This window comes from Sphaeramia orbicularis, chromosome 5, assembly GCF_902148855.1.
Source record: "Sphaeramia orbicularis chromosome 5, fSphaOr1.1, whole genome shotgun sequence".
NCBI classification, from domain to species: domain Eukaryota; kingdom Metazoa; phylum Chordata; class Actinopteri; order Kurtiformes; family Apogonidae; genus Sphaeramia; species Sphaeramia orbicularis.
In genome coordinates, this window is record NC_043961.1 from 43,560,877 (window position 1) to 43,580,377 (window position 19,501).

General features: G+C 41.6%; 2 protein-coding genes across 3 annotated transcripts in view; both read right to left on the reverse strand.

The window, feature by feature from the left end:
• Positions 1–1,616: 1,616 nt before the first annotated feature.
• Positions 1,617–13,011, reverse strand: gpr37l1a (G protein-coupled receptor 37 like 1a). Its single transcript, XM_030133498.1, has 2 exons — positions 12,157–13,011; positions 1,617–4,370 (listed from the first exon to the last, which is right to left on the reverse strand). The coding sequence occupies exons 1-2, from the start codon at positions 12,811–12,813 to the stop codon at positions 3,414–3,416; spliced, it is 1,614 nt and encodes a 537-aa protein (XP_029989358.1). The 5' UTR covers positions 12,814–13,011; the 3' UTR covers positions 1,617–3,413.
• Positions 13,012–13,174: 163 nt separating this feature from the next.
• The window catches only part of nol8 (nucleolar protein 8), a 42,139-nt gene continuing 35,812 nt past the window's right edge, over positions 13,175–19,501 (reverse strand). For both annotated transcript variants that reach the window (XM_030133492.1, XM_030133493.1), the window contains 4 exons: positions 17,944–18,079; positions 14,528–14,589; positions 14,324–14,406; positions 13,175–13,627 (listed from right to left, as the gene is read on the reverse strand). In XM_030133492.1, coding sequence (XP_029989352.1) covers positions 13,568–13,627; positions 14,324–14,406; positions 14,528–14,589; positions 17,944–18,079 — 341 coding nt within the window. In that variant the 3' untranslated portion in view covers positions 13,175–13,567. The remainder of the gene's footprint in view (positions 13,628–14,323; positions 14,407–14,527; positions 14,590–17,943; positions 18,080–19,501) is intronic.

Genomic DNA, 19,501 nt, shown 5'->3' on the forward strand with positions numbered 1-19,501 from the left:
AGGTAGTATCTGATAAATCATTTAGTTACTGTAATATGAATCAATGGAAAAATCCCTTCATAAAACAGGTACTAAAATACACACATTTTAATTTTACACAGTGTTGTGTCCACGGTCAGCAAGGAACCTCTGTCAGCCTTTATGTAAAAAGTAATGTAAACACCGGCGTTCAGCTATGACCGTTTTTTGCCTTCAGACAACAACCCCCTCCTCTAAACCTGAAATATATCTGCTGTCAGACCTACAGGTTCCATCATAGATCATGTAAACCATACAATAAAAACTGTAACATATACAAATATATGTTAATGAATGACTATGTAATGTCAATGTGTCCTAAGTGGATTGTTTGGCTAAACATCTGGGCCCAGATTCCTAAAGATTCTTAGTGCAAAGAGTTGCTCCTAGTGGCCAAATTCTAAGAAAATTCTTAGAATCATGATGTTTTCTTAGAATTTCCCCTGAAAATGAAGAGTAGATCCTTGTAAAGATAAAAGCTATTCCTAAAGAATCCTAGCCCTTAAGACAGCTCCTAAGGTGAGATCTGTTAAGAGCAGGGAAGAGGACTTTTATGGGGCTTAGGAGTTCCCTAAGCAGAGGACAAAATGGCTGATGAAAGAGGCAGGAGGGATATTCTCCAAACACTGGATGACAGTGAATTAATTAAATGCTACAGATTGCACTGTAAAAAAAAAAAAAAAAAAAAAATCAAAATTGTTTTTATTATTCTGGCAGCAGGGGTGCCAAAAAATACTGTTAAATAAAGGAAAATAACCATCTCATAAAAATACAGTAATTTTCCATAACTAAAATACAGTTTTTTGCCCTAACTTTACATGAGATTTTGCATATTTTTTGACTTTTTAATGTTTGATAAAGAATATTTACATGTATTAAAAAAATCTAATTACCTATATATATATATATATATATATATATATATATATATATATATATATATATATATAAAAATAATTTTCATTGAGACAAAGTTTTACGATCCACTGATAAAAACTGTATTTGGACAGTGCTTATACATGTTATACATTCACAAAAATACATTTATTCAACATTTTTGTTGTGAAACCTCCCGTAATTACACAAGATATTTGTCAATTAACAAGCAAGTCTTGTTAAACTTACAGAACAAATACTTCTTTTACGGTTAATTGTCAGTAATTTTTTCCCATTTTATTATTATTTTTTTTTACAGTATTAAACTTTAAATTAACAGTTTAATCTCATGAATAGAAAATAAATATTTGTGAAATTACGATACATTTGTAAATGTATTTTAACTGTATTTTTCTGTGGAAAAAAAGTCTTAAAAAAATGGAAATTTTATGGTTATTCACAGTTAGTTTTTTTGTGCTATTTTACATTTGACATGTAAAATCACAGTCTTTTTTTGTCATTTCATAGATATTCTCCTGTATCTTAAAAATACAGGAAAAATCTGTAAAATAAACAGTAAAAATTCTGTTAAATTACAGATTTTTTTTTTTTTTACAGTGTGCCAATTAATATGATCAAATAAATATAACTATCACTATGTGAATACCGTGCAAGTGGGCCTGAGTTTTTTCACACATTTTGTTGGATAATTTGAAAGTATAGCTTACTATTCATTGAACAGATATTTTCTTTGATGTGAAATATTATTTACAATTACACAGTCCTCATAAGATTAGATTCTATGATTAAGTTTATCGATTTGAGGGTCAATCCCTCGGCCATTATCACCAAAAGTATAGTTTTTTCTAGTTTTTAGGATCAACCAATCACAGCTTTTGAAATGATGACTCATACCTAGCAATGGGGTCAACCACACCTCCTCACTAAGATAGGAATTTCTGTCCATTCCTTGCTCAGAGTTCTCTGAGAGTGTTCTGGAATCACTCCTAAGCCAAGACTCCTTGTAGGAATTTTTAGATAAAGTTAGGAGCTCTGTGAGAGGATTCTCAGAATCTTTAGGAATACAGGCCCTGTTTATCAGTGGTTCAGGTCTGGATGGGTTGCTTATTCATGTACAAGGTGTAGCTAATGACCAAAAAAACAATATCACCAATAAAAGTTCCAGATATGACTGTCCTCTGCAGGGTGAAGAGTTCAATCTATGAGATTAACATTAAAACCAGTCAACCAGTTCCATCATGATGACCCTCTGCTGTCAGTCATGGTTGCATATCTTCATCCTCCTTGTCCTACATGGTGACAGTGACAGAATAACAACTGGAGGACATGTTTACTGGCTGATCTCATGTCCCATTGACAGTGCATGAATACCAGTCAAACACCTGCACCACACAATGTTGTCATTTAATAGCACAAATCTGCTGTAAACCAAAGTGGTCTCATGTTCTAGAGTCACAATAACTTTGTAGTTACGTAGCAGCTACTAAAATGCCACAAAAATGCTCAGGTACTTGCACAAACAACAGCACTAATGAGTAACCACAAACTAGTTACCATCATGTAAACAGGGTATGGGTATCTAGTTGTTTGTGTGTCATGTAACTGTATCCTGAATTTGAATTGAAAGTATCATCAAATCAGGGTGCGCCTCATGACTGGGATGTCAGTGTACATGTAAACACCGTCATTGACAGGGTGGGAGTTGATGTGGTCAGGACAAGTCTTTAGGACACCTCCTGGATGAATCCCTGATGAGGTGTTTTAGATAAGTCCACCTGGGGAAAGACGCTGAAGCAGATCCAGGGCACACTGGATGGGTTATATCTCTGATCTCAGTATCTCCCTGGAGGAGCTGGAAAACATGCTGCCCCTATGACCCACACCTTCAGCTAGTGTTCAGTTAAATCACAATTTATACTTGTGATAAAAAGTTGATGAAAAGCCCAGCAGACAATCACTGGCTCACACAAAATAACTAAATACATAAACGTTTATGTCTATGAACACCAATCACACATGCTTTATCCATCACTTGTTCTGAAAGTTTACCAGAGCTCCTGTGCCCTGTTACAGTTCCTAACGTAGGATTGAGCAGTAGCTGTTGTAGGGAGGGAGTTACAAAAAGGTCAGTGAGACCAGTGAAATGCTCCCAGTGGAGACTGATGCTCTGCAGAGGACAGAGTTAAACAGTGCTGGAGTTGTGATGTGTTGCTTCTGCTCCTGGTGGAAATTAAGGGAAATTTGTAGTGCTTTTGCCAGTAACGCACACAAAACAACTTTAACAAATGACTGGACTTATGCTAGAGTTCCAATTTTTGATGGTTTCATCAAAACAAGATTTTTATCTCCAGGTTATGAAATGTATAATCATTGTTGCAAAAAATTAGCTTTAACATGCTGAGACTATGAAAGGTAGCTTTGTTAGTGATGAAATGAGGATGAAGCTCTAAACAAATTGTTGTAGTGATAAAGTGAAAATAATCCCTTAAAAAGACACCTCAGCATGGTGTCCCAAAAGCGACGTTTGTTTCTCTTGACATGCTCGTCATAGTCTCCTCACTGGGGGGAGGGGGGCAGAGGGGGGAGGGGAGTTTGGAGATGGTGGGGGTGGCAGTGGTGGAGGCAGATGAGGAGGTTGTGTCGGAGAAACATTCGTCACAGCAGCAGCAACAACAGTCCATGAAGGCCTGACCCAGTGAACGGCAAACACACAGCAGCAGCACTGGCGTCACCGAACAACGCACAAACAGCAGGAACTGACTGATCAGACTGACGGCGGGTAGCGCTGCCACAGGAAACATGTCAGGCACTGGCACCGAGATGTACGACAGAGCAATGTTACACACAATCTCAGGCAGGTTGCAGGCCACGTACAAAATGGTGAGCGCCATGATGGTAGAGCGCATCCAGTGCTCACGACTGTACTGCTTCCTCTTTGTTGTTGAGGATGATGCAGAAGAGGAGGAGCTTCTGCTACCAGGCTTGTCATCAGCTGGTTTCTGCAATGCTTGCTGGGACAATACCTGCCTTGTCACCATGTCACATGCCAGTGTGAAGAGCAGTGGCAGGCACAGGTAGCAGCCAAACATCCACCACATACGGGCCTCTTGGTAGGTCAGCACCACTGACAGGACGCCCTCTGGTAGTGCCACCGATGGCTCGCTGACACAGATGTCTACCACCAATAAGTCTTCTCTGGCTCTGAAGGCGGCTGGGTGGAAGCCCGGATCACTGGATGCAGGCGGAAGGCTGACCGGCTCCTGCATTAGCTGATACAGCAGCAACTCTGGAGCTGCCAACACCAGTGAGCCCAACCAGATCACACTCAGCTTGGACAGGATGGACTGACATGGCTCCACCTTCAGCATCTGCAGTCGCCCGGGATCGGTGGCAGCATGGAAACGATCAATACTCAGCGCACAGAGGCTGAAAGTGGCCACGCCCTGAGAGGTCACCTGACAGACAGAAGGACGAGGGAGTGAACAGGCAGAGAAAGATCAGACATACTGCATATACACAGTTAGTTTATGAAATATCCTCTAAAAGTAGTTATTTTCTGACAGCAATGCTTGTTTTCTTGTGATTACAAGTAAATTAATCTCATTATCTCAAGAAAATGAATCAGTCCCTACAGTTGTTAAAATGCCATCTGGAATGGCTCTGCTGATCCATTAAACTTTAAAAGTATGAGAAAGGAATGAGAAGAAACAACCGTTTGTGTTTTGTCTTGAATAACTTCATAAGTTAAATTTCTGAAGCACAATCTGTACAATGTTTATAGATGTTTTTTGTATTGGGTTGCGGTAATTTTAAGAGAGTGTCATGTGACTTCAGTGTTTCCTGTGGAATTGATCTGTTTTTATGGTGGTGTGTAATCTGGGGGGCAGGAGTACACACGCATGTTTCGGCTGGTTGGTCATTCGGGGGGTGGGGTGAGGGTGTGGCAGGGGGCAGGGGGCAGGGCTCGGCTGGTTTCTGTCCTACTTACAATACTATGGGGGTATGGGGTGGTGCGGACCATTACATCGGCTGAAATGAAAATAAAACTTAACGCTCATTTACCTTTTCCCTACCTCCTGAAGCTTTGCAAACTTTCATCTGAGGGGGCAGGACGTTTGTCCTGGCCTAATATATATTATACATATGTATAATAAGTGTAATGCGACGGTGATGATTTTTTTGTATGAAATGTATGGTGTGGCAGCAAGGATTTTGCCGTGGCAAAACCTTACCAGCGGAAATGCTGGACTAGTATAAGGAAGTGAGCAAGCATGTTTCAGAGTGAAGTTTAAGTTGATGGTGGACATATAGGGATATCTGCACTTTGTCTCAGTCCAGTGTTGCATCATGGGTATGTACATGTCTATGTCTTTGTTGTTCTTATTTACAGGTTGTGATTTTAAGAGTATTTTGAGTTAAAAGAAAAAAATACACTGAAGACTGTGGCAATGAAGACAAAGTTATTGTTAAATTGAACTATGTATGCATATGTGTTGAAGGCAAGCACATGTGTAATTAGACTGTTATTGTATGTTTTGGTTTGACCCTCCCTATAAATATCATTAAACCTGTGGACAAAGAGACAACTGACTTCAGAGTCTTGATATTAGGGAATAAAGTTTATCTGGCTGTCAAGTGACACACCGCAGCTATAGCAAGAACAGTACAGTCAAACCAAGGCTTCCTAGTGGGAAAGACAACACAGTGCAGGCTGGCAGATAATGTCTTTGCATACAGTACAGCGGCCATCAAAGCAGTATTTCAACATCCACCTCCAGACTGTACCATGGCAGAGGATGCCTCTTCATTTAAGACACAGAATGTGAGACTGTGTCTCACATTCTTCATCACAGTCAGGCAAGCTCATCGACTGGGTCTGCAGCAGCTGAGGTAAGAGCGAAAGCAGGAGCAGCCAAAGCCCGACTGTTGAAGGCATCAAAAATTACGCTTAAATATAAGAAGATAGGTGCAGCTATCATCGAAGCAGAAGCACTTGGATTTGGATTTGACTCCAGTGGACTCAAGCCAAGGTACAGGAGATTAAACCCACATAAGATGATGCTAGTGATCAAGCAGAAGCACTGCAAAGCCCTGATGATAAGATATGATATGAACATCAACAAGCCTGAAGCTAAACCCTACTTTCCAAACCAAAGCTGGGCCATTTCCTCACCCGATCCTATTTCATGGCAGTCTCACTTCTATGAAGATGACAGTGTTCCTCAAAAGAACTATGGATGTCCTACATATCCCACATCTCCAAACCTCCAACTATAACAGCTCAAACCCAAATGACTGTGAGATATCTTGCATGTCGGGATCTTGTGATTACAAGTTTACTGAAATTTAATGACAAACCCCAGAGCTTGGAAACGGTCCTTTGTAGTCAATGGTTTAAACTTGACATGAGGCAAGGAGATGGCTCTGCTGTTCAAGTGGTGTGGTGTCAGAAATCCGTATTTTAGTCAAAAGTATTAGAAACCAGTGTTTTAATCAAAGTAGTTCAATTTATATTCAAAAGTATTCATTTGCATGCCAGGAGTTAAATTTCAGTTTAATGTGATAATTGTAACAGAGTAGTTGATTTTTTCCAAAGAAAGAACACGTGTAGCCATAGAAAGAACATGTGAGTTTATGGAAAGTTACAAAACAGGGCGGGCAGAAAAAACGTGAGCTCATGGAAAGTTTCAGAAAACATGGTGTACAAAAGAAGTATGTGAGTGGAAATTTCTGAACATTCTGGGACGTACTTTACATTTTCTGGGAAAAGTTACATATTTATATACGATAATCAAATACTGGGAATTAGTTGCATATGTAAATGTTTTGACCAATCCTGACAGACACCAAAAGACCTTACTCTATCGGCAACAAGCCAAGAAGGGGGGTTTCTTTTAAAGAATTTTTTATTTGAGCCTTTTTTTTTTTTTTTACTTCAGTGTGAATAAATCCATTTGAAATGCATAAAGTTAATTTGTCCATGTTTTCCTGTCTCACATAAACTTAGGTAACAATCCTGTTCTGCTGAACTCACTAATTATCTGTTTACAGACTATCCTTGCATTACGTTTGTACGTATGTAATATAGAAACCCACATATTTATGTTTATGACATACCACAGAGTGAATATTTGTGTTTTTTGCCTGTGGATAGCAATATAGATTTGTAAACACAAGAGCAGCGCTTGCTTCTGGGCGAGCGTCTCCCGCACCAGACCCAGTCATGTGATCATGTTTTACGGTGATGTAATGATGCGGCTCTAACTTGGCTCTTGGCCTAGGGAAAAGCAAACTGGTTCTTTGGAGGCACCAGTTTGGAACCAGTTCTTGCACCAGCACCAAACTAACACCAGTTCTAGCACCAGCACCAAACTAACACCAGGTTCTTTTGGGTGGAAAAGGGGTATTAGAGACATGCGTTTTTTCTCCTACAATCTATCCCATCATGCATCAGTCCTACTACATCTACAGTAAGTGTCAAGGGACAAACAGTAGTAATACAATATCTCCCTTTTTCTTTTTGGTAGTGAAGCAATGCCGTCTGTCGATGACATGCTTGCATAATGGTGTGAACACAGGACATTCACGGGCAAGCACTTTGGTTCCCAGTATAACTGGTGTGGGAACTGGCTCTGACACCCAGCTGGCCAGTCTGAAAACAGCCTGAGTGAACTGGAAGCACTGTTCATCATTTACTGCTTGAGAGACCTCCCCTGGTCCAATGTAAGCAGATGTTCCAAGGGCTGACAACATCCAATCCCTCATGTCTGAAGGAAGGGTCTGTTGAAAGACAAACTGCTGGGAGGATGGCCCTTTTTTAGGTGCTCAGCACAGATTTTTTTCTCAGTCTGTTTTTGGTGTTTATATAATGAAATAACTTTTCATGAGGATGAGTTTGTAATCTCACAATAATGAGAACCCAATGTCATGCAATAAAAGCTTGTGTTAGTGCTACAGGCAGGTAGTCATTAAGGCAGCTGACTGGATATTTTGGGTGCTGGGGTTATTGGACCTCAGGGACGGTAGGACACTGGACTGAGACAGGTACTGGTTGAAAATGTTTCCCGAGACCCCAGCCTGCTGGTCCTTCAGCATCAGCCCGTCAACAATGCCATAATGTCCTGCAGCTGTCCTTAGGTCAGTGGGTGTCAGTGCTGTGTGCGTGTGTGTATATGTGTGTGTCTCAAAGCAGGAAAACAAATGCTTTGTTAAAGATAGAGCTATCATTAATACTCCAATGAAGGGAAATTAATTGAACTGTTGATAAAAAATGACATCGACTTCCCTCCGAAAAGACTGAGAAAGAGAAATGTGAGGGAACTCAAATCTCTATTAACTGGACAGGGGTCAGCTTTCCCCCATGAAGACTATTAAGTCAAAGTACCATTCCACCATGACCAATGATCATGTGGAAGTCTGTTGGAGGCTGGTCTGAAATACACCTACCCCCTACCTGTATGTATCTACCCGAATTCTAGGACCAGCACAATGCAACTCTCCTTGACAGTGTCATTTGTTGAAACCTACAACTTTAATTTATCCATTTTATTAGTGACGGATCTAGCGTTCATGAGTGGCTGATTCCATAGATGCCCCTCCAGCATGATGACAGAAAATGTAGGCAAGTTACAAAACCGAGAAATAATACAAAAAAACAAGTGCTCCACTAGCATTCTGCAGGTTCTGGAGGTATAGGCTGTGTGATGGCTTTTGTTCTTGCTGACAAAGTAGAAATTAATTTTTGCACCTTTTAGGACTGACGTCAACACTAGTCCATATGTTCATGCATAAACAGCTGCGGTATTTCCATTAATAAACACAGACTAAGAAGGCCAAACTTGTAAAAAAATGTTTACACTTAACTTTTAACATCTTCAGTTTTAGCATCTTAAATTGTAAAAGGGAAGTGGACTCTGTATGTGTTTCTGGCATCACACAAAATCTGGAAAGAGCTGACTACTGCAGTTTGGCATACATGTGTATTTTTGGTCAAGGAAGAGACTAGCCAAAGCAGCAAGTTGATAGGACCAGTATTTAAGGCGATATTAGCAATTTTGGAAAACAATATCCTTACAATCCTGTTGCTATCCCCAGAATCATTTGAATGCTTTGGCAGTAACTGCTGGACAAATGGGGTACGGCGTACATGAATACACAACAAATATCTGTGCTGGGGGACTGGGATGCTACCCCACACTGTTGGAATGTGGTCCCTGGGATATTGCTCTTCAGAGTCTGGATGTGGACTTTAAAAACACCCCCCATTTTCGTATCCCGCCCTTGGTATTGACAATGATGAAGTCCAGGATCTAGAACCCATGGTTCCCTATGGGTCAGTGTGCTAGTTTTAACAACACTCTAGAACATCTGTATAAAATTAAACTCACTGCACATTGGAACTGTGGACCTGTAGTTGACAGACAGTAATTCTTCAACATTATTGTCTTCTTCAGCAGCAAAATAATACACAAACTCTCAAAGTCAGAAAATAAAAATGTGCAGAAACAAGTTGAAAATGGATTTAGGCAAAATTAAGCATGCTAAAAAAATATCAAGTTAAATTTAGATTAAACTTGACTAATACTACTAATTAAAATGATTAACATAATTTGTTCAATCCCTCTAAAGAGATCCATCATGATCTAAAATCATAAAATTACCCAGTTCTACTTTAGCAGAACATCTGGCATCTAATTTGTCAAAAGCATGGTAATAATTTCAGGTTATTTTTAAATATCATAGAGCAGAAATAAATACTCATCTCTCATTTATTCTTCTAATAAAGCAAATAACCCAAGCTGAAGTCACTGAGGTGGTTGGCAAGCTCCTCAGTGGCAGGGCACCGGGGGTGGATGAGATTCGCCCTGAGTACCTTAAGTCTCTGGATGTGCAGGGACTGTCTTGGTTGACACGTCTCTGTAACATCGCGTGGCAGTCGGGGACAGTACCTTTGGATTGGCAGACCGGGGTGGTGGTCCCCCTTTTTAAGAAGGGGGACCGGAGGATGTGCTCCAACTATAGGGGGATCACACTCCTCAGCCTCCCTGGGAAAGTCTATTCCAGGGTACTGGAGAGGAGGATCCGACCGATAGTCGAACCTCGGATCCAGGATGAACAATGCGGTTTTCGTCCCGGTCGCGGAACGCTGGACCAGCTCTATACTCTCCATTGGGTACTCGAGGGTTCATGGGAGTTCGCCCAACCAGTCCACATGTGTTTTGTGGATCTGGAGAAGGCGTTTGACCGTGTCCCTCGTGATATCCTGTGGGGGGTGCTTCAGGAGTATGGGGTCTGGGGCCCTTTGCAAAGGCCAGTCCGGTCCTTGTATGACCGAAGCAGGAGCCTGGTTCGCATTGCCGGCAGTAAGTCAGACCTGTTCCAGGTGCACGTTGGACTCCGGCAGGGCTGCCCTTTGTCACCGGTTCTGTTCATAATTTTTATGGACAGAATTTCTAGGCGCAGCCAGGGGCCGGAGGGGGTCCGGTTTGGGGACCACAGGATTTCATCTCTGCTTTTCGCAGACGACGTTGTCCTGTTGGCCTCATCGAACCTGGACCTTCAGCGTGCCCTGGGGCAGTTTGCAGCCGAGTGTGAAGCAAGCGGGATGAGGATCAGCACCTCCAAATCCGAGGCCATGGTTCTCGACCGGAAAAAGGTGGTCTGCCCTCTCCGGGTCGGTGGGGAGTCTTTGCCCCAAGTGGAGGAGTTTAAGTATCTTGGGGTCTTGTTCATGAGTGAGGGAAGGATGGAGCGTGAGATTGACAGACGGATCGGTGCAGCGTCTGCAGTGATGCAGTCGCTGTACCGGTCTGTTGTGGTGAAGAAGGAGCTGAGCCGAGAGGCGAAGCTCTCGATTTACCGGTCAATCTGCGTTCCTATCCTCACCTATGGTCATGACCTTTGGGTCATGACCGAAAGGACAAGATCCCGGATACAAGTGGTCGAAATGAGTTTCCTCCGTCGGGTGGCTGGGCGCACCCTTAGGGATAGGGTGAGGAGCTCAGTCACCAGGGAGGAGCTCGGAGTAGAGCCGCTGCTCCTCCACGTCAAGAGGGGCCAGCTGAGGTGGCTCGGGCATCTGTTTCGGATGCCTCCCGGACGCCTCCCAGGGGAGGTGTTCCGGGCATGTCCCACTGGGAGGAGACCTCGGGGAAGACCCAGGACAAGTTGGAGAGACTATGTCTCTTGGCTGGCCTGGGAACGCCTCGGGGTCCCCCCAGAAGAGCTGGAGGAGGTGTCTGGGGAGAGGGAAGTCTGGGCATCTCTGCTTAGACTGTTGCCCCCGCGACCCGGCCCCGGATAAAGCGGAAGAAAATGGATGGATGGATAAAGCAAATAAAGTCTTCATACCGTGATGAACTGTTTAGTTTTTCAGTGTTACTGTAAGTTCATCATTCACAGACACTGTTCTGTCCTTGGACAAAGGACCAGTGTTATTGGGCAAAAGAAGAATCAGCCCCCAGTCAGTGAAGGACCCCACCACCACCCCACCACCCACACCCACATACATAATAGATAGACATTTATATGATAGATCTGTGAAAGATAGCTAGATACCCCCCATCCCCCCTTTACCACTGCAGTCAAGTGGGCCACACTTTAAAAATCCATTAAAAATCTTTTTTTAACCCTTACAAAATAATTTCCTTAAGAGGTCACAGAATAGTTCCAATGGATTATTGTTCAGACAGATGAATACTATGAGTCTGGTGCACTTTCAAATTTACTGTCAAAATTATTAATAATTTAAAGGCAAAGTCCATGAAATAATCAATATAAAGTAATTTTCTAAACTTTTAACCCTTATAAAATCATTTATTAAATTATTAATAATTTAGATAGTAAATCTTCAAAATTCATCTGACTCATAATACTCATCAATCTGAACTATAATCCATTGGAATTATTCTGTGACCCTTTAAGGAAAAGATTTTATAAGGGCTCAAAGTTTTGAAAGTTATTTGATTGATATCATTTCTTTGCCTTTAAATTATTAATAATTTTGACAGTAATTTTTTTTAAATCATTAATTATTTTACAATGCATCAGACTCATAGTATTCATCTGTCTGAACAATACTCCATTGGAATTATTCTGTGACCTCTTAAGAAAATTATTTTAAATGATTTTATAAAGGTTTAAATTTTTCATTATCAAGCGTTCCTTTTTTTTTTAAAAAACTATACCGTAATATATAGCATAGATTTTTAAAGTGTGGCCCACTTGACTGCAATCCTTTACCTCCAGGTAGGGCACCAGCCCACAGGACAGCTCCCCCAGGGGTCTGGTGGAAGTCAGCTGATGGAACACCACCATGGGAAGGCAGAAGAACACCACCACGAAGTTCCAGAGCGCGAGCCCCGCCAGAATGCAGTTCCACGCACTCTTCAGGTACAGGTTGTGCCACACGATGCACATGAGCGCGAGGTTTCCCACGACGCCGGTCGAGAACAGCACGAGCGCCAGCAGCATCACGGTGTAAGCCCAGTAGGACCCGTCCGACACCGGGAACAGCGGGTTCAGGAGCCCGGACCCAGCGGACGAGTTACGCATCGTGGTGGCACTGTAGTGGCCGGTCCGTGGGGTGGTGAAGTACCCACTCGGATCATCCATCCCCCTGGGGGACAGCGGGACTCTCCTCTTCACTCCCCCAGCCTTAGCTTCTCTCATCCCTCGCTTCAGACCCGCGGGCCCTGGAACCTCGGCTCGATTCAAAGCCCGACGTCCCAAGGGGTGTCTGGTAGGGTGTCCGGTAGAGTGTCCCGTGGCGGCCGGAGAACCAGCTCCATCCTCCACCATGCGTCCTCCTCTGGCTGGGTGACCCGGGCCAACAGAACCGAGCTCCGCGAACCGCTCAACCACCACCAGGAGAACCCAAATGAACCCCAAAAACCTCATCGTTTTACCGAGGAAGCGAAACGAGCCGAGCCCCGTCTGTCCGGTATCTGGGACCGTTGTGGTTCTGGTCTCTGGTATCCGGCCAGGAGTCTGTGACCCTGTTGTGGTTATGGTATCATCTGCTGGTTCTGGGTTAATATAAAGGAATGTTGTAGACTCTCCGCCCTCGGGTGGAGTCAGAGGAACAGTCGATTCATCCGTTTTTTTCTAAATAAGACTCAAATAAAAGTCGAACCAAAAAAACGACTGAATACACCTCAGATATTATATGATCTTCTCCTAAAGCCCATTTTATCCTGATTAGAATAAAATATATATATAAATGACCTTTATTTAACCCATTTAAATGAACATCATTAGGCCCAGAGAAGCGTCCATTTAATTCATCACATTAAGGTTTGGAAAATCAGAGTAATTACATTTGTTTTATTATTTAATATAATCTGACCCCCCCCCAAAAAAAAAAACTATCCATGAACAAAAATCAGTTGCAGAATTGCACTTACTGTAAAACAGAAGTTAAACAGAAGTTTATCAAACCTTTGGGGAAAAAAAATAAAGTTTTGCTGAATATAAACATTCATTTCATCATACTCTTATGACTCACTATACAGAACCTTTAAATGGAAAGTCCATAGAACATGGCCAACTATCCAAATAACAGTTTCATTTCACTGGGTTAGGGTTCATTATTATTATCAGTTCATGATTTTTTTCATTGATACTGAGGCTGAGCTCAGGATGTTTCATTGCTTCAGTTCTTCTGGGACGACTTCAGCTTCCTGCGAGCATCTTTGTGCTTCTTGCGATACTCCTGAAGAAATAAAAATAAAAGGGAAAGACAACAAACATGAGTCCAAGTGACTTTTCCCACCAGGTCTTTACTAGATATCATTGTTGAGACTATACCAATGTAACATGTTTCTGAGTTGAACTTCAGCATCATTAATGTTAGGGTTAACCCCACCTTCAGCATCATTAATTTTGGGGTTTAACCCAAACTTCAGCATTATTAATGTTGGGGTTAATCCCAACTTCAGCATCACTAGGGTTAGGGTTAACCCTAACTTCAACATCATTAGGGTTAATCACAACTTGAGCATCATTAGGGTTAGGGTTAACCCTAATTTCAACATCAATAATGTTAGCGATTACCCAAACTTAGGCATCATTAGGGTTAACCTTAAGCCAGTATTTGGAAAAGTCAAACACACACCTGAATGTTCCTGAAATACGATCAACAAACTGTTATTGAACCCTTGCTTAAGTAAACTTGATGAATATTCACGACAAGTTCATTGTGAACCTGTTGAATTCAAAGAAAAAATGTTTCCATGGCAACGGGCCACCAAAAGTGAGAGCCCCAGTATTAATTCAACAGAAAGGACAAAAAAGTGCATTTACTTGACTCTATGAGTGAGTCAGAGTGTCGTGTAAATGAATACATGTAAAAGTCTCCTGAAGTCAACACATATATTCATTGAATAGCTGAATGTGTTGGAGGTTTTACTTGTCTCAGTTCAGTCCTCGTCTCCTCCCAGTTTTCCCTCGACTCGTCCAGCGAATATGGACAAAAGAACAAACTTGGACCTTCTGAGGATGAGGGAAACAGTGTTTAGAGAAGGAGCGTAATGTTTAAACCCCCCCCCACACACACACACACCATCAGCCCCTACAACCCCCCAACCCTAACCATCACTTGTTGGTTTCCTACCTGACAGTCTGTCATCTTCAGAGAAGAAGAAGAAAAGGTTTTTGTTCAACGGAGCCTTGTTACTGAAAACAAACATATTCACTTCAGAACAATTGACTCAACCGATCCATTCATTATTTCAATCAAATGATTTTTTCCGTCTAATGATACCTACAGGTGGGGGTCAGTCCTACAGGAGTTTCTTTCCCTTCTCGTAAACACTGTTTTTTTGACCGTTTTTAACCTTTCTTTAATCTCCTTTACAATGCATTTTTTCCCCTGCGCTTACTGCTGTATTTCACCGGTTTAACCGTGCTTGTAAATTAGATTAATTTCTATGATTTGAATAGAAATAAAGGAGTAAACTTCATCAGGTTCATCAACATCTGTATTTATCTGGTATGACTGGAGGAAAACTGGGCAGGGTTAGGGTTAGGAGGTTATGATTAGGGTTAGTGTTAATAGGTTATGATTAGGGTTAGTAGGTTATGTTTAGTAGGTTAGGATTATGCTGGTAGGTATGGGTTATGGTTAGTAGGTTAGGATTAGTGGGTTATGGCTAGGGTTAGTAGTAGTGATGGGGAAAAGACTGCCTACGTCGAGACCGAGTCAAGACTGAGGGTGTATTCACACCTGAAAAGTCCTTTGGTCCGCTTATTTGATTCAGATCAAATGTGTACTTTATTTTTTTCATTTGGGTCGAATGGCATTCACATTGCACTTTTTGCAAGTGGACCAAAATGCATGAACACAAAGCACGCATGTGACGAACTGCGCTAGCATTGGACAGAAAAGTCTGGGGCGGGGTGAATCAGAGACGGCCGGTGTTGATGAAAATAATAGTGGTACTCTTACATACAGTTATCATTTTTGGAACAAAAATGGTTTTTTTACAGACACAAATTTTCGAAAATAATGTTAACACTCAAGAAAAGCTCAGTCAGAGCCAGTTTCATAATACGGGCATCTGACCAAATGTCAATGGCAGATTCAATTTCCTCATTGCTCTACGTCTGTCCACAGCTCATAGCTGCTGCTGTTAGCTCTGACCACCTGTAAATCTTGGCTACTTCCAGCGGCTACGGTGGCTCGTCAAACACAAAAAGGTGCAAGATTCCTTGGTTTGGTTCGGTTCGAGGTTGGTTATATTCACACCAGAAGTGAACCGGCCCAGAGTCCGTTTGGAAGCGGACCGAGACCACCTCTTCTAGGTGGTCTCGGTCCGCTTGTTTGGTTTGAATCAGAGTTCGCATGTTTGTATTCACACCTAAAAAAAAGTCCGGACTTTCTGGGGAAACAAACTCTGGTCCGTTTTAAACAGACCAAACGTGGTAGGTGTGAATACATCCTGAGTCTCTGAAGGGTTGGGACCGAGTCTGTCTGTTTTCAAATGCAGGAGAGACTGAGATCAAGTCTTTGAGGAGTCGAGACCAAGACCATAAACACAAGTCAGTTTTCTTCACTATGATTTAATATCATACCAGTTAACAACAGTTAGGCCTACAGACTAAGCTAGACTGGGAATTGTTTATAGGAGCAGTCTTCATTAGATATATATAAATATCACTACAAATATTGAATATCATCATTTTTGCAAGGAATGCTTTGCTTTGTACATGTTCATTTAAATCATTCAACAAAACAATATGTTACAAATCAACAATATTTAGTTAACAATAAACAAAAATATATGCATTTACAACACATCAACAGTGATTTACCGTCTCAACCCAGTACTGGGTTTCTAACCATTGCTCATACTACAGTATATTTCAGACAGATTTGCTTTCTGCAGATTTCACACTGCACTGTCTAGAACTCACAGAGGAGGCAGCCCCATGGCTCTGCAACCAGGTCCTTGTATACTTTCTTTGATTAAACTTGTAAGTTAGTTGGCCGTTGATATTAATCATCATCAAGTAGAAAGACGTTTATTCTGCCTTTCTCATTCGCATTTCCAATAATCACGCATCTTTCAATGAGACAGGTGGTGACCTGTCAATCAACTGGGGTGGCACTGGTACCTGAGGTGTCCGATCAGGTTCCAGAGGTGGTCAGTGTCAAGGGACGATTTGAGTCTCCGGACAATTTGAGTCGCGCATGCGTAGACATTGTCTGGAGACTCAAATCATCCCTTGACCCATGGCTCACATCCTCACCTGGCACACACACACGGTCACGGTTAGCACAGCGCGGCTTGGCTCTGAAGTAAAGTTAGCTTAGCACTACGTTTAGCCAAGCCTAGCCTGGGACGGACGGTGGGATCTGGCAGCCGGAGCAGAGCTGGAGCGGAGCCGGTTCGGCCCTGTCAGACTGCTCCTCTCCATCGGTCTGGATACAAACACTCACTAACTGGTGTGCATCGGGGTAAGCAGGTATACACAATGCTGACTGCAAAACAAGCAGGTATACCCTGGACTACACCAGCGGCTGAAATGGAACGGAAATCTGTTGGTTTCGAGGACTTCCTCTTAAATTACGAGTTCTTCTCCTCCCACTGTGATCCGAGACAAGACCGAGTCCTTGAAGGGTCAAGTCTGAGATGAGGCCGAGACAGCAGAAAATGGTCTCGACTCAAGTACATCAACACTAGTTACTAGGTTAGGGTTAGTGGGTTACAGTTAGTGTTCGTAGGTTATGGCTAGGGTTAGTAGGTTAAAGCTGTGCATGACTTTCGTTACCCATTTTTCATCAAATCTGTAAAACCTGAGTCATAGCCTAACTATCACAAATCTACAAGTCTTTCCGTGATTATGCACCTGAATCTCTTCCCTCATGGTGAACAATTTCGAAAAGTACTCCACCATAAACAATCCATTTGTTTACAAACAGAGCCGGTAGGTCACTCGGGTATTTTCAGAAAATTCGTCGCAATGTGCATTGTGGGAAGTGGAGCTCCATGCAGCTGCATTATGGCCACAGTGGCAACAAACACGGAAACAGCTTTATTGCCTCTTGCTACTGCAATTGCGTGATTTATGGATTTGTAATACTTAAGGCTATGACTGGGGTTTTACTGTTTTGATGAAAAATTGGTGGTGAAAGTCATACGCAGCTTTAAGGTTAGGGTTAGTAGGTTATGGTTAGTGTTAGTAGGTCAATGTTAGTAGGTTAGGGTTAGTAGGTTAGGGTAGTAGGATATGGTTAGCAGGTTAAGGTTAGTAGGTTATGTCCACACATCTACCGCTATATGGTATTACCAATAAATGTCCATATTGAATTAATACATCTCCTTTGACCCATTCGTGTTCCCATAAATGCTCTGGTTTTAACCCTTTGGTTCCTGGTTCATGTCCATGTGTTTAGTTTCATTAAACCAACATGAATCTACATGTTCATTCATGTTACACGCAAAGTCACGCTGATTTTATGTTTGTTTTTTTCAATAAATAATAACCAACTAATAAATCAACATCCTTGTGTATAAATGTTCTTACTCTATGGTTTTCACTGCTGTGGGTATCTGCTCTTCATCCTCCTCCTCCTCCTCCTCTTCTGAGCTGCTGTCATGGTAACACAGCTCTTGTAGCCAGGATGTCTTTGGGGCTTGGATGATCTCCACTTTGTACTTTTCTATGAGAAATATTCAAATAAAACTGATTGAACAGATTGAAAAATTGCACCAATTTTTTTTTTTTTTTAAATGTCTGTTTTGTTTAAATGGTAAAATTCCAACAAATCCAAATTTAAATGTAAAAACTCATCCTCTCACATTAAAAACTGCACAGGTCACTTTGAATTAAACATTTAACCAAAAGAAATTACTTGAAATATTGTAAAATGTGATGTTTTTATTTCAAACCCAACCTGCTTGAATTCCATCTTTATGAATAATCTAGAATCTTTATTTCATCTTTAATCTTTACTTCATCTTTAATCTTACCTCCGCCAAGGAGGTTATGTTTTTGCCAGGGTTTGTTTGTTTGTTTGTTTGTCTGTTTGTTTGTTTGTCTGTCCGTTAGTGTGCAACATAACTCAAAAAGTTATGGACAGATTTGGATGAAATTTTCAGGGTTTGTTGGAAATGGGATAAGGAAGAAATGATTAAATTTTGGTGGTGATCGGGGGTGGGGGGGCCCACGGGGGGGGCCACTGATCGTTAGTGTGCAACATAACTCAAAAAGTTATGGACAGATTTGGATGAAATTTTCAGGGTTTGTTGGAAATGGGATAAGGAAGAAATGATTAAATTTTGGTGGTGATCGGGGGTGGGGGGGCACTGATCGTTAGTGTGCAACATAACTCAAAAAGTTATGGACAGATTTGGATGAAATTTTCAGGGTTTGTTGGAAATGGGATAAGGAAGAAATGATTAAATTTTGGTGGTGATCGGGGGTGGGGGGGCCCACTGATCAGCTTTGGCGGAGGTCTGCGCTCTCCGAGTGCTTCTAGTTTCATCTTTAATCTTTATTGAATTTTAGTCTTTATTTCAGCTTTTATCTTTATATCATTTTCATTTTTGATCTTTTTCATTATTACCTCCGCCAAGGAGGTTATGTTTTTGCCAGGGTTTGTTTGTTTGTTTGTCTGTCTGTTTGTCTGTCTGTTAGTGTGCAACATAACTCAAAAAGTTACGGACAGATTTTGATGAAATTTTCAGGGTTTGTTGGAAATGGGATAAGGAAGAAATGATTAAATTTTGGTGGTGATTGAGGGTGGAGAGGCCCACGGGGGGGCCCATTTCCAACAAACCCTGAAAATTTCATCAAAATCTGTCCATAACTTTTTGAGTTATGTTGCACACTAACGGACAGACAAACAGACAGACAGACAAACAAACAAACCCTGGCAAAAACATAACCTCCTTGGCGTGGGGGGGCCACTGATCAGCCTTGGCGGAGGTCTGCTCTCTCCGAGTGCTTCTAGTTACTCTATTTCATTTTTAACTGTTTTAATCTTTAATCTTGTTCAATCTTTAAACTTTTTTCATCTTTAATCTTTATTCCACATTTCATTTTTAATTTTCATTTCCTCTTTAATCTTCATTTCATTTTC

Coding starts and splice junctions, on each gene's coding strand:
- gpr37l1a (XM_030133498.1), bottom strand. CDS start 12,813: ATGAGGTTTTTGGGGTTCATTTGGGTTCTCCTGGTGGTGGTTGAGCGG. Junction 4,371..12,156: donor GGCTGGTGCCCTACCTGGAG/GTAAAGGATTGC, acceptor TCTGTCTGTCAG/GTGACCTCTCAGGGCGTGGC.